Source organism: Peromyscus leucopus, chromosome X (genome assembly GCF_004664715.2).
Source record: "Peromyscus leucopus breed LL Stock chromosome X, UCI_PerLeu_2.1, whole genome shotgun sequence".
NCBI lineage: Eukaryota > Metazoa > Chordata > Mammalia > Rodentia > Cricetidae > Peromyscus > Peromyscus leucopus.
This window is the reverse complement of record NC_051083.1, coordinates 47,070,301-47,085,492: the sequence shown is the minus strand read 5'-3', so window position 1 is coordinate 47,085,492 and position 15,192 is coordinate 47,070,301. Positions and strand designations below refer to the sequence as shown.

General features: G+C 38.7%; 1 protein-coding gene across 4 annotated transcripts in view; it reads right to left on the bottom strand.

Moving 5' to 3' along the window:
* Tab3 (TGF-beta activated kinase 1 (MAP3K7) binding protein 3) overlaps nucleotides 1-15,192 on the bottom strand; it is a 66,228-nt gene that overhangs the window by 15,351 nt on the left and 35,685 nt on the right. Inside the window, exons 3-5 of one of the 4 annotated variants that reach the window (XM_028881801.2) lie at nucleotides 9,351-9,545; nucleotides 4,522-5,977; nucleotides 3,166-3,326 (exon numbers count right to left, since the gene is read on the bottom strand). In XM_028881801.2, coding sequence (XP_028737634.1) covers nucleotides 3,166-3,326; nucleotides 4,522-5,977; nucleotides 9,351-9,452 — 1,719 coding nt within the window. In that variant the 5' untranslated portion in view covers nucleotides 9,453-9,545. Of the gene's footprint in view, nucleotides 1-3,165; nucleotides 3,327-4,521; nucleotides 5,978-6,203; nucleotides 7,512-9,350; nucleotides 9,546-15,192 lie in introns of those variants that run through there. The other 3 variants (XM_028881802.2, XM_037199351.1, XM_028881800.2) reach the window with 3 other exon arrangements.

Below are 15,192 nucleotides of genomic sequence, written 5' to 3'. Positions count from 1 at the left end.
ACAGTGTTTCCACGGAAGATTCAGATCACCATAAATTATAATAATTTAGACTTACATGTAGGCCAAAAGAATGTTTGTAGCAGACATTTCCAAATAAAAGATTCTATGCTATTTTGAAAAGGTAGTAGAAATCTCTTAAGTCAATTGTTTTGGAACTTTAAAATTTAGTTTCATAGACACCAATATTGAAGATCACTGATGGTTTTTGGTTCCTTGGCTCCAATTATATAACTGAGACACAAAGCAATGGAGTATCCCCAAAATTAAATTAAAAGAGGATGAATTTGGATAAATGACTTTGGGGGAGGGGACAACTGGCAGCTCTCTCCATATTAAAATCTTAAATTAAAATCTCAAAGTAAAATTTAAAACTCTGCCTCCTCTATCAACATTATTAGAAAAAGACTAACAATTCTTTTCCACATGAATCTCTTTGAGAGATGACATATTATGAACCATTTAATAAAATGTGATAAACAGCAATCCAAAGAAAAAGGACACCATCAGTATATTTTTGCTATCATTTGAAAAACACTATTTCACTGCTACTCAAAATTTCTGCAACTATATATATTGCTGGTCAGAAATGCACATTCTAGTCTCATTAGCCAAGCACTTTTCTCCTATTTTTAATGCACAACTTGATAAGAAATTGTTTGGAAACCTGAAAGTAACAACTTGATAAGAAATTGTTTGGAAACCTGAAAGTAACAATGTGTGCATATTAGCAAAAGTGTCAGTTCTCTGGTATCCATATACACAAGTGTGATGATCATACAGAAAGCAACTTGCTGAGTACTTAATGCCACCCAAGGCACACACTACATGCATTGTCTCCTTATGTGGACAATATTATAATATTCTTATAATAACTCCCTTTAATGAGAAGTCAATACAGCCAGTAAGTACCAGAGGTATTCTGATTCCCAATCTCATGTGAGTATTACTTCAAATGAGACTCAATGAACTAACTGGAAATTCTGACTAAATGATTGGTTTCTTCATTCCTTTTTCCACCTAACTGTACCTTATGGCTATCTTAAAAGAAACTTGGTTCTATAAAATGCTTCAGATTTGTGTGTGTAATTTATTTCAAGCAAAATGTTTCAGCATTTTTGTTACCAAGCTAGTTTATAAAGACACTTGCTATTTGTTGAACATTGTATAAATTAACATACCTGATATAATTCTAAAGAAAATTCCGTAACATGGGTATTCTACTATATGTGTTTTAGAGATGAGAACATAAGGACAGACATTACTTATCCAAGGAGAAGTGACAGACACAGATAGTGGAATCTGAAAATTTGCACTTGAAAACCTACTTGCTGTCTTAACCTTCATGTACATAGCAAATACCCCCAACCAACTCCTACTGTCCTCCAACTTATTCTAAGTGTGCTGAGGAAATACAAGGCACTCAAATGAACTATAATTTCTGTAGGTGAGAGATGGCTACACTTGATTTATTTCATTTTTATGTTTTAAATTATAAACCATATACTACAGCCCAGGGAGGGTCTACCAATTTTTCCCTTCTAAAAAAAAATGACCCACTAATAAAAAAATCCAATATAAAATGTGGGTGTTTTTATTTGAAGCAGTAATTAATGCCATGCCAAAAAGGTTTCTACTTCCAATTAAAAACAAGGATTTATTTAGCTGGAGCTAAAAACTAGGTGTTTCAAAGCAAAGCGTTAACAAAAAATAACTACTCTACAGATCCCTAAATGATTACAAGTTGCCCAACTACTCTTTGCTACCTTCTCAACAAATGAGTCAAAGAAGATTTCAAATAAAGGATATCAGAAAGATACTTGATTTACACTAACATCACTTATTTTAGTTAGCTTTGCAATTCTTCTAGTGCTTTATGTAATTAAAGCTCTCCCTGCTAACATTGCCTAAACTGAGGAATGTAGTTAATAGTAGAAAAAGTCATTAATTTATTGAGTATACCTTTATCAAGAATCTTCTTCCCCAAAAAGCTTCTACTAGTTCCCTCTTAACAGCAGAAGAGAGTTCAAGCACCTTGACCTAGTGTTCTAGATCTCCACTCCACTCTACCTTTATTAACTTCCATAAACTTGTTAGAAATTTCAGGCCTGAGCAAGGAAACTTGACTTACTGTGTCTTGAAAGTAAGACTGTCTTCACTTCAAGCTTTAAGTACCTTATATTCTTTTCCTTCAAGAATAACTTCCCCTTCCCTCTCTGTCTATATAATGCAGGGCAAACTCTCCAAGAAAGCAGTTGGAGTCATCTCGAGGACAAGAAGCCTCACATGTATGTTCAAGAACCAGATAACCCAGTTTTAGAGATGGGAAGAAAATGAATACCCCTGAAGACAGAAAGGATTTACACACATGAAGCTTTGGAAGATCATTCTAGGATGAAGTAAGAAAGTGGAGATATATACTAATTATATTCATAAACTAGTTAATGTGCAATTGCCTTCATTACCTATGAGCAAATACAGCAATTGCCACAGAAGTCTACTTCTTTTCACTTGAAGATTAATTACTGAGCACCTAACATAGTACCATATTCATAAACATATACAGAATATATGAATATTGAATGGTGAAAAGATCAACTGAATTACAGAAAAGGTGACATGATGAAGGAGATATATTTCAGTTTTCAAAGTTATATAACACATTAGAACTCAAATGCATTATGCAACAGGCTAAAAAATATAAAAACTCTTTACTAATTTCATTAAGACCATTAATGGTCCACACTGAACATCTCAGTTTCTACAGTTACACACAATGAAACGACCATGCCTTAAGATATTCTACCACTAATACTTCCTCAAAATTAGTGTTTATTTAAACTCATTTCAAACACTTAGAAAAATTGACTGCCTATGCTGAGAAGAGTAATTTATAAATCCGTTTGTTATCATATATTCTTGCAATAAATTCTATACTCTAATTATAAGTGTTAGTCTTTGAAAATAATTATGAACAAGTGCAAGTGTGAAAAAGCATTTAATTATTCTAACAAGAGCTGCTGGGGGAAAATCTCTTGCATTCATTTTTTTGTTGTTGTCTTCTTGTTTTTTAATTCAGCCAGGAATAGAACTTGAAAGAGAAACAAATGGCTTGAACAGAGAATGTCCCTATCTTCCTATCATTACATATTGTAACAGATCACTTACCGTGGGGATGGCAGTAGTACAACTGACCCTTCTGAGCCGTCTCTGCATCAGGTCATGCTCCATACTGTTAACTTCAGCCTTCAACCGGTCTAGCTCCTCTTTTTCAAGTTTCAATTGTTTTGCTAACCTCTCCATCCTTGCTCGCTGATGTAACAGCAAGGCTATAGCATTACAGATAAAGTCAATGCAGAAGATAAAACCAAACAAATAAGAGGAGAATTTCTAAATACATTGTTCATGGACAAAAGACTCATCTGACCTGCGCATCAACATTTACTCTTAAGGTCTTAGTAATCCTGTGTTATACCTATTTCTGCTTTAATTTAGCTAAGCCACCACCCAAAAATGGCATCATCTGTTCATACCTCTTGTTCTGTCACATTTTGTTTTCCTGAGAGCCTTTTAAACTATACTTGTATGTGTGTTAAAATGCTTAAGGACCAGCAAAATGGCTAAGCAGGTAAACACAGTTTCATGCAGTCAAGGGTTTCATCTCCAGATTCCACAAGGTGGCAGGAGAGAACTGAATGCTAAGAATGGTCCTCTGACCTCCACACAGCAGGCCCACATTTGCTTGTTTGCTTGCGTGTGTGCATGTGCACACACACACACACACACACACACACACACACACACACACACACAGTCTTAACATCAGGCATTATAATGAGTTCCCTTCTCAAATATTGAAAGAATGCTAAACTGTCATATATTCTGATACAATCTGAAAGACTCTGAATAGACTTTTTTTGCTGTTGTTTTTTTCGAGACAGGGTTTCTCTGTGTAGCTTACGCCTTTCCTGGGACTCACTTGGTAGCCCAGGCTGGCCTCGAACTCACAGAGATCCGCCTGGCTATGCCTCCCGAGTGCTGGGATTAAAGGCATGCGCCACCACCGCCTGGCTCTGAATTGACTTTTTAACTTCAATTTCCCTAGACAATACAAATTTTCTTCATTATTCCACTTCTTATATCATCACTTATAAATATTATTATGCCCTTCCAAGTCTGTTTAGAAGATTCAAATTCTTTGATTTGATAAACCCTAGTCCAAATATGTATGCATCTTTTTCACAATATTCATTGTATTTGTCTATATTTTTTTTCCCAAAGAATGATATCTCCCAATAAAGTCTTACTATGTTACAAGGTTACAATGATCATACTTGCAGTTTCCTATTTTAAAACAGCCAATAGATGACTCTGAAACACTAATTTTACTCTAGGTAATGCTACTACTAAACGTTTACTATAGACTAAGCATTTTATTGAAAGTAAATAGCCAATAGTGCTTTATTTCCAATCAATTACCACATATTGACTATAAGCATTCAATTTCATCAGTCTAAAGTTTACCTTGTGTATAGGCATAGTCATCTGATCCAGAACTAGAACTCCGCTGATACTTGTGGTTTCCCTTTTCTCCCCCGGAGCCTGGTATTACTGAAATGGGCTGAATAGGTTCTGGTGCTGCAGAACGTTCTTCTTGGTCCACTAAATTTAAAAGGTTTTCAGTTGTTGCTCGGCCTACAGTAATTTTAAAAACTGTAGTTGGGTTTGGTATCACCCGAGGAGATGGTGATGGAGCACATGAGGGTCCAGTTGGCTGTGTATATGTAATATACACAGGATTAACACTAAATGGAGGTTTTGGTTGACTAGATATCCCTCTTGAAGGGGAACTTGAAGGTGGCGTGGTAGCTGTATACAGTGAGTGCTGGTTCCTTGGAGATGGCTGATTACTGATGGGCGAAGGACTCCTAGTTATTGCTGTCCCATGTCTTTGAGAAGGTTCAACTGTAATTTCTATCTTCTTCATGGAACCTTTGGGTAAGCTAGATGCTGGGTAAGGGAGATAAGCTACTGAATGACTCCCCTGTGTCTGATAACTAGGAGGTCCTTGTTGATATAGGTGGGGTGGAGTAGTTGAAGGACTAGGTGGCATAAACACATGAGAGCTTGGATGGCCCAGCTGTGAGGGCTGTACTTGATGCTGTGGAGAGCTAAAGGGTGAAGGACACTGAGAAGGGGGTGGTGAATGGTAAGCGGACTGAGGAATCTGCTGTTGTTTGGGAGAATACTGAGAAGGTTGATAGTTCTGTTGATGTGGATAAACAGGTAAAGGACGTTGGCTGTAATGAGGCACTGGGCCTTGTGTTGAGGACTGCCATGGAGAATTCTGAGGCGTCTGTCTTCCTGATGAACTCTGAGATGTCTGTCTAATATAAATAGAGCCAGGAGATCCATAGAGATTGCTTGGAATTTGTGGAAGAATCTGTAAAGCTCTTGGTACAGTCTGTCCAGAAGGGAGGTTTTGGGACACTGTAACAGTAATTGGATTTGTACTATACCGAGGTATGTGCATGTAGGACGGAGGTGGCGGTGGTGAAGGCCCTTGCATAGCAGATGGATTCATTCCTGTTTGCATGGAAGATGGCTGCTGAGGTGGCTGTGAAGGAGGAGTAGCTGCACTTCTGTTCTGTTCATTCATAAAAAATGGATTATAGTTGGGAGTAGCAGCCACAACAGCTGGAGCTGAGTGTGGTTCCTGAACTAAACATATCAGCTGTTTACCCGCTGTATGCTGAGGATCAATATGTCCATCACTTGAGCTATGTACCAGTGTTCGACCGCCATTGAGGTGAGCTCCATCTCCTGGGTGGTAGCTACTAGGAGAATGGATGCCCAGGTTAATATGCAAAAGGCGATTTCTATTCATCCTATTGTCTTCTGGACTATGGTATTCCATATACAAGTATTTGCTGCTCTCCTGTGAAAGGGCTCGGCAACAGGCTTCTAGATTGTTGTTATTCTATGGGAGACAATGGTACAAACAACATTGGCAAAATTAACAAAGTTGAAGAGTGGAAGTCAGTGCCACAAATACTGTCATAGATTAAATGGAGAGGAGTATTTTCATTATAAAAACCATTACAGTCATCTGTCCTACAAAAGAAATCTTAAACAATTCAAATTATAAGCATTTAGCTCACATTACTAGAACTACCACTACTACTACAGAAATGTAAAGCACCTACTAATGAACATTGTGACTCAACCCCAAGTTTTCTCATTCCAAATGCAGGACTCATTTTACACTTGTTGCAGCTCAACAACTTAAAATGTGCTACTCTTGGATTCATCACAATTGCTGTAACATCCATCATTAATGTTTAACCTGATAAAAATGAAAATAACCATCCTTTAGTTTTCAAAAAGCACCAGAACCACAAAAGGAAAAAAAAAAATTCCTGAAGATTTTAAACAATAAAAATACCACAGCCTTTACTTTTCTTTTATCCAAATTCATCCCCAAATACCTTTAAAGATTTAAGCAAAATAAGTAGAATGAGCAACAGGCAAAATTCTATAGTTTGACCCATGCCTTCATGATTTTGTCAGAGTTAATGAGAATTTAATAACCATATCCAGATTATATGAATGGCATTCACTATACCAAGTTTGTTGCAGCTGAACAGCAATTTAATATACTTAGAATAGCTTTGTAGTTATACACAAATAACAACTGTTCTTTATAAGTCCTAGCAGACAGTAATCAAATGCTTAAGACATTTGAAGGGATACTGTAAAGCAATTTCCATTAAAATACAGAACTCTCAACTATTTTATTAGAATAAAACAAACATTATTTATCACCTTCGAAATAATTACAAAATTCTTAACGAACATGACTTTCTCTGTAACTCAAAAATACACGTTATTATACGTAAGTGCATTTTACATGAAAATGAAAGGAAATACTTCACTTCTTCAGAGAATCAATTAAAACATTAAGTCTACCACAGGACAAGCAATGCAGTGATGGTAGTGTTGAGACAAATTTAGAGTTCATCTACAGTCCCACTACCATTTCCAGAGGCAGGAAAAGAAGACTAGGAAGTGGTATGGCTTCATAAAAGGCACTGAACTAGTCCACTGGACAACCACTGTCAGGTCCCTGGGCTCAAGTCCCAGTGCTCTTTCTACATAGCCATTTCACAGGAAAAGATGTGTGGGCAAAAGACATTATTCAGTTAGAGCTTTCGGAAGTTAATAACCACCAAACCCATAGTCAAGCAAATATTTGCAAAATGAGATCTAAGGAATTTAAAGAATTTGCTTCATTGAAAAAAAAACCATAAGTAACTTTATTTTCCTTATACAAAGTACTTGAAAAGTAGTACCACAGAAAGAAGTACTAATTGAAGTTTAGGAATTAGACTGCAAAATGTTATTTTCTTGTCCTGCTTGAAAATCATGCTGAGCAAGACTGAGAAGCTACTATTTAAACCAAATGTGAAAACTCAACTCCAAGTGGATCAAAGACCTTAACATAAATCCACTTACACTGAACATGATAGAAGAGAAAGTGGGAAGTAGCTTTGAACATATTGGCACAGGAGACACTTCCTGAATATAACACCAGTAGCACAGACACTGAGATCAACAATTAATAAATGGGACCACCTGAAACTGAGAGCTTCTGCAAGGCAAAGGACACTGTCAATAAGACAAAATGGCAGCCTACAGAATGGGAAAAGATTTTCACCAACCCCACATCTGACAGAGGGCTGATCTCTAAAATATATAAAGAACTCAAGATACTAGACATCAAAATACGAACAATCCAAATAAAAAAACAGGGTACAAATTTAAGCAGAATTCTCAACTAAAGAATCTCAAATGGCTGAGAAACAATTTAAAGAACTGTTCAACATCCTTAGCTATCAGGGAAATGCAAGTCAAAACAACTTTGAGATATCATCTTACACCTGTCAGAATGGCTATGATCAAAAATGCTAATGACAGCCTATGTTGGAGAGGATGTGGAGCAAGGGGGAACACTCCTCTACTGCTGGTGGGACAGCAAACTTGTACAGAAACTCTGGAAATCAGTACGGCAGTTTCTCAGAAAACTAGGAGTCAATCTACCTCAAGACTCAGCTATACCAATCTTGGGCATATACCCAAAGGATGCTCAATCATACCACAAGGATACATGCTCAACTATGTTGATAGCAGCGTTATTCATAATAGCCAGAATCTGGAAACAACCTGGATGCCCCTCAACTGAAGAATGGATAAAGAAAATGTGGTACATTCACACAATGGAGTACTACTTAGCAGTAAAAAACAATGACCTCATGAAATTTGCAGGCAAATGGATGAAACTAGAAAAAAATCATCCTGAGTGAGGTAACCCAGACTCAGAAGGACAAACATGGTTATGTACTCACTTATAAGTGGATATTGGATATAAAGCAAAGGATAACCAGGCTACAATCCACAGCCCCAGAGAAGCTAAGTATCAAGAAGGTCTCTAAGAGGGACACATGGATCACCCTGGGAAGGAAAAATAGATGAGATCTCCTGGGTAAACTTGGGGGGTGGGGTGGGGGCTAGGAATATGAGGGATCTGGTTGGTTGATTGGGGGTGGGACAGAGGGGGGAAGTAATGATCTTGATAGTGGGGGCCAGTTTGGGGTTAGGGAGAAACCTGGTGCCAGGGAAACTCCCAGGAATTCACAAGGGTGACTCCAGCTAAGACTCCTAGCAACAATGGCAACGGTACCTGAACTGGCCTTCTCCTGTAATCATATTGGTGACTACCCTAACTGTCATCAGAGAACCTTCATCCAGTAACTCATAGAAGCAGATGCAGAGATCCACAGCCAAACACTGTGCCATGCTCCAGGAGTTCAGGTGAAGAGAGGGGGAGGGACTGTGGGAGCAAAGGGGCTCAAGATCATGAAGGGAGGGAACCCACAGAGACAGCTGACCTGAGCTCATGGACTCTGGACCAACAGCTAGGAAGCCTGCACAGGACTGACTTAGGCCCTCTGTATGTGGGTGACAGTTGTGTAGCTTGATCTGTTTGTGGGGGCCCTAGCAGTGGGATCAGGATCTGTCCCTGGTGCAGGAGCCAGCTTTTTGGAAACTATTCTCCATGCTGGGATGCGTTGCCCAACCTTGATGCAGGGGGAGGAGCTGGGTCCTACCTCTACTTGATATGCCATGCTTTGTTGACTCCCATGGGAGGCCTTTCCCTTTCTGAATGGAGGAGTGCTTATCAGTCACAAGGTCGCCCCACTCCTCAACACAGAATTATCTACCCCACAATATCAATGCCAACTCTAACAAGGAAAACTGTATCATTACTGTACCATCATTGGCAGGAAATGTACCTGTAACATGCACTGAGATACCACACCCTCTGGAATTTCAGGAAAACGTTGTCGGAGATCATGGAGAACCTGAATATCAAGCTGTGGACTGCTTTGCGCCATGCCAGAGTAAATGTTGGTCAACTGTCTCTTAGGAAATGGATATTAACAGGACTTCCAAAAGTAAAGATCTTCCAACACCTCTGTCATTTTCTACTAAAAGAAATAAAAGTTTGGTTAAGTCTAATTCCATATTTTACTTTATTCAGACAAGATCAATTTATTAAATTCAAGAAAACTAAAATAATTATACCCAGGCCCTATGTTAGAAAATGGACAAATACAATTTATTTCTTTTGATGTAGTATAGCCAATCAAATTAGTGTTTAAAAAACATAACAACAACCAAAACAGAGCTTCACTTTAATTCTGGAAAAAGTAAAGCAGCAGCCAAGACTAAAAGCATACAGTATATTACATTGTTACTACTACTACTACTACTACTACTACTACTACTACTACTATTATTATTATTATTATGAAACAAGACTTTTTTAGCCTTGAGAAATTCTACTTATGTACAATCACTCATGTTTTTCCAAGGTCTATAATATCATTCCTCTAAGGCACAGTCATTTTTCTGATACCTAGAATAATAAAATCGAGACATAAAGACTTGACAATCATACCATTAAGAATACTTGCATTGCCGGGCGGTGGTGGCGCACGCCTTTAATCCCAGCACTCGGGAGGCAGAGGCAGGCGGATCTCTGTGAGTTCGAGGCCAGCCTGGTCTCCAAAGCGAGTTCCAGGAAAGGCGCAAAGCTACACAGAGAAACCCTGTCTAAAAAAACCAAAAAAAAAAAAAAAAAACCAAAAAAAAAAGAATACTTGCATGATTTATATTCTCCCTGTACTCTGAAGACAAAAGATTTGAATTTGAAATTCATGTCAAGGAAACCTCGTATCTAATGAAACAAACTGAGCAGACAAATAGAAATGTATCAACTTTGCTTTCAAAGTGATGGTGGAGACTCATTATTAGCTAGATCTGACTGCTGAGGCTTTCGCAGAGTTGTAATACCAATGAAACAAATACTAATGGTGTAGGTTGTATGACTAGTGTCTGAAAAATCAAATTGTTCCCCAATCTTCTCTAGAACCACTCAAATTAAGCACCTAATAATAAGGTAACTACTGAAACAAATGCCTTATAAATCAAATGGTGGCATCAAAGATCAATGAACCAACATATTTCTTTATATTATTATCATTTTTAAAAACTAGAAAAGTACACAGTGGATACTGTACAATTTCATATTTTTGCTGTGTTCAGTCACTTAATAGTCAAAGAAAACTGAAAATAAACATCTGCATAGAACATGTAGAAGCCAAAACTTTAAGACATAGGCCTAAGCCATACATATATCAATATTCTATTTCTTTTTTTAGATATTTATTTTTATGAATTTGAACATTTTGCCTGCATGTATGTATGTATGTGTACCACATGTGTGCCTAGTGCCGGCCAAAGTGAGAAGAGGACAACATATTCCCAAGAACTGGAGTTACAGATGATTGTTAACTACTATGTAGGTGCTGGGAACTGGATCTAGGACCTCTGCAAGAGCAATAGGTACTCTTAACCGCTGAGCCACCTCTCTAGCTCTCTCTCTCTCTCCCTTTTCATGTATTTGCATGTGTGTATATATACACATGACCTAGTGCATGTGGAGAGGCGCGTGCATGCGTGTGTGTGTGTGTGTGTATACACATGACCTAGTGCATGTGGAGAGGTGCATGCATGCATATGTGTGTGTGTGTGTGTGTGTATACACATGACCTAGTGCATGTGGAGAGGCGCGTGCATGCATATGTGTGTGTGTGTGTGTGTGTGTGTGTATACACATGACCTAGTGCATGTGGAGAGGCGCGTGCATGCATGTGTGTGTGTGTGTGTGTGTGTGTGTGTGTGTGTGTACACATGACCTAGTGCATGTAGAGAGGCTCCAGATGATAACTCCAGGGAATGGTTCTTTCCTTTCACCATATGGGTTCTGGGGATCAAACTCAGGTCCTTGGGTTCCGTAGTAATACCTCTACACACTGAATCTTTTAGCCATCCCACAACCTTCTTTATTATAAATAGGCTTCAAAATTTTGTATTTAATTACTTTTGTTAGTTTATACTTTAGTGAATAATTAGAAATAAATAGTAACAGCTTTCCTACCACTGAGGGACTACTATATTCAAAACAACCCATGACTACTTAACTGAAATTTTAACAAAGAACTCTGAAGCATTCAAACGCTCAAGATTTCATAGTAACTCAAAAAAAAATCTTTGTAAAAATGTCCTGACCATACTTAGAAGATTTTACAACACAAAGCCAGTACAGTTATTACAAGACAGAAGAAAAGATGAGAGTAAACTAGAATTGGTTTCGAGTGCTAGAGCAAGGCTCCATCCATGTAGTTCAGAGTGCTCTGTCAGCACAAACTTCCCATTTAATTTACCACTATTGTTAGCTCTTATTTACTAAACAACTATGCCCTCAAGGGTACCTATCATCAGCTCCATTTTGCAAATAAGAAAATGAATTCAGAGAACACACTTATGGCAAAATCAGAACTGAAATCCAAAACCTGCACTCTCTGTGGTTATACACACTGTCCCTGGTAGGTATCATTAACAATTCCAGTATAAATACTCAAAGATAACTGACTTCCTTTCTTTCACTGGCTGGAAAAAAAGTGAGCTCTCAGTGGTTTGTTATCTACCTAGAAAGTTCTGTGTGTGTGTGAAATGGAGAGCTGGGAGCAAAGGAAAGAATTCTTGTACAAATCAGTTAGATCCGGGTATACAAAAGTGCAGAGCTAGACAAGATGTCCTTTGTAATGTAATTATTCACGCACTCTTCATTTTTATTTTATTTTTCACTAATATTTTATCCAATTTTTCTTTTTCTATTGAAAATAGACTTTGCTGTACAATATATTCTGATCAATTTCCCTTTCCCCAACTCCTTCCCACCTCCTTACCCACGAAATCTACAACCCTTTCTTTCTCTCTCTCGTTAGAAAACAGGCAACTGAAAAAAAAGCAGGAAGAAAAAAGAGCCAAAGAAAAAGGACAAGAAACATATTTGCACATACAGCAATTCTATAAAAATAGAAAATCAGAAACCATAATATATAAGCAAGAGACCTGTAAGGGTAAAAAATACCTCGACAAATTGTTATAATAAAACAAAACAACAACAGCAACAACAAAATGCCAAGCATACCACTGAGTTCATTTTATGCTGGCCATCTATTGCTGGGCACTGGGCCTGTACTTAAATGTGAGACTCCGCTGGAGAAGACAAATTTTTCCTTTGTGAGTGGTTGTCAACTGGAGATAGTTTCTTGATCAGGGATGAGGGCTTGTGTCCCTTCAGTGCTGAGACTCCATCTGGCTTACTTGTACGTGCCCTGTGCATGCTGCATAGACCCTGTGAGTTCATATGTGCATCAGTCCTGCTGTGTCTAGAAGGCCTTGTTTCCTTGGTGTCTTCCACCCCCCACCCCCCCCACCCCCCCCCCCCCGCCCCTGGCTCTTATAATCCTGCCTCCAAGGCCCAAGGGAAACCCCCAAACAACTCAGGCTATTACCAAGGCTATTGTTGCTCTCCACAAATTTATAAAAAAGGCATTATTATTGTTGAAGACAAAACCTACATAACGCATTGACTACAGAAAAGCTGAGCTAGTGTCTACCTAGAGCCTTCACTCCTACTGATTAGTGTTCATGGTACTAAAGGATATTCTGCATGCTTCCAGAGGAGAAAGGTAAACACCAAAGCAGCTGCAACCCCTTCATTCAGCAATGGTGAACTGTTTGCACAACACACTGGTGCAATAGAGGCACAAAAGTTGCAGGAGTAACCGATCACTATTTGATTGGATTTTAGACCCACTCCATGAGATGGAACCCATGCCTGCCACTGCCCGGATGGCCAAGAACCTGAGACTAGACAGGCCATGGGCTTAGAGAAAACCAAATCCTACTGTTCTGCTAAAGAAGCATTGAAATAAAATGACTCCTAAAAATGTTCTGCTATACTCATAGGTAAGTGTCTTGTTCAACCATTATCTCATGTATTCTTAATAATGCTTGCTCTTCTGCCTTAGACATTCTCTTACATAAGCACTGATATGGATACCTGTTTAGTATTTTATAGTAGTACAAAACATTCAAATGTAATAATCTTCTGAAGACTATATAATGTTAAAACACTTTAATTTCCTTTAGTTCACTAAAAAGTTAAGCCAACAGATAGGATCACATGAACCAGAAGACTCTTGAGGGCTGAGCTCTTATTTTTATTTTATTCCTAAATGGGTGTGGTGTGTACATGTACACATGTGTATGGAGGCCTAAATCTGATCTCAGATATCTTCCTTGATTGTGTTCTCTTTATTTGCTGGCAGGATCTCTTGCTGAACCCAAACTCACCCATTCCAGCTAGTCTAACTTGATAGCTTGCTTGCCTCAGGAATCCCATCTGTCTCCTAAGTATTGGGATTACAAGCAGCTTTTATATGGGTTCTAGAAATCCAAACTTCAGTCATCACACTTTTGAGGCATGGAGCCATCTCTTCAGCCCTCCTTTTTTCTTTAAAGACAGATTACACACCTTAGCCCAAGCTGGCCCATGACTTTCAGTGGTCTCCCTGTCTAAAATTTTCAAGTGCTGGGATTTGAAGAATATGCAATACATGACTGGGATTCCTAGTTTTTGATGGCAAGACAAAGACTAGAGGCACAGAAATTATGCTCAATAGTGGCATCATAAAGAGAGTTCCTTTGACTGCAAAGCTATCTCCCTAAATCAGGAGTACTGGCCCAGCCCCACAAGGCACAATGGGTTCTGTTACTGAACAAGCCACTGCTGCTGGGATTTCTCCTTAAAGAATTTCTCCTCCCAACCAGAGGAAGCTCTCCCAGAGCTCTGCTGAACCACAATTCCCTATGGTCTAGAAAATAATGTGGATACCTAAGTGTTTTGTTTCTATAGCCTTTCATAAGCTCAGCAAAGATACAGGATGGTGTCATTATGGCTCAGTGTTCTACCTCTGCCAGAACCTTAGTTCATTTCCTAAAATAATTACACCAGAGGTTGCAAACCAATGAATGATCTGGGAGCCAAATCTAGCCTATAGATCTGCTGGGTTTGGTCTTTAGTGTTTAAAAAAAAAAGTGAGCTACATTTTAAAATGGATGACTTCACATAAAAAAATATTAACATTCAACTTTTTTTGCTTCTTTTTCAAGACAGAGCCTCTCTGTGTAACAGCCCTGGCTATCCTGGAATTTGCTTTGCAGCCCAGGCTGGTCTCAAACTCACAGAGATTGACCTGTGTCTGCCTCCCAGGTGGTGGGATTAAAGGTGTGCGCCACCGCCGCCTGACAACATTCAACTTTTTCAAGTCAGAGTATCTAGCAACTATAGGCAGATAACTGGCCGAAGCTGAAGTATCCTCCGGCACTCAATCAGAAAGACCAAAGCCACTCCCAGTACTACTCCCCAGAAGCTACATAGACAGAGTTGTGTCCTTGTTTCACCTATTTACGTACCGTCTAGATTGTGGTACCTGAAATGCATTACAAAGACAAAATCAGGTTAGCATGTCTAACGGTACACTGTAATATTGATGCAGTAATTTGAGCAGCAGTAATTCATTCTATCAAGACTGTCCCAGGACAGGAGAGCTATTCAGCACACTGGTCATTCCCATCAGAAATCTCAGTAGCATCAAATGACCACTACAGAAAACCCTGGCTGACAATCTTGACTGGTGAGGCAAGAATTTCCTAGGT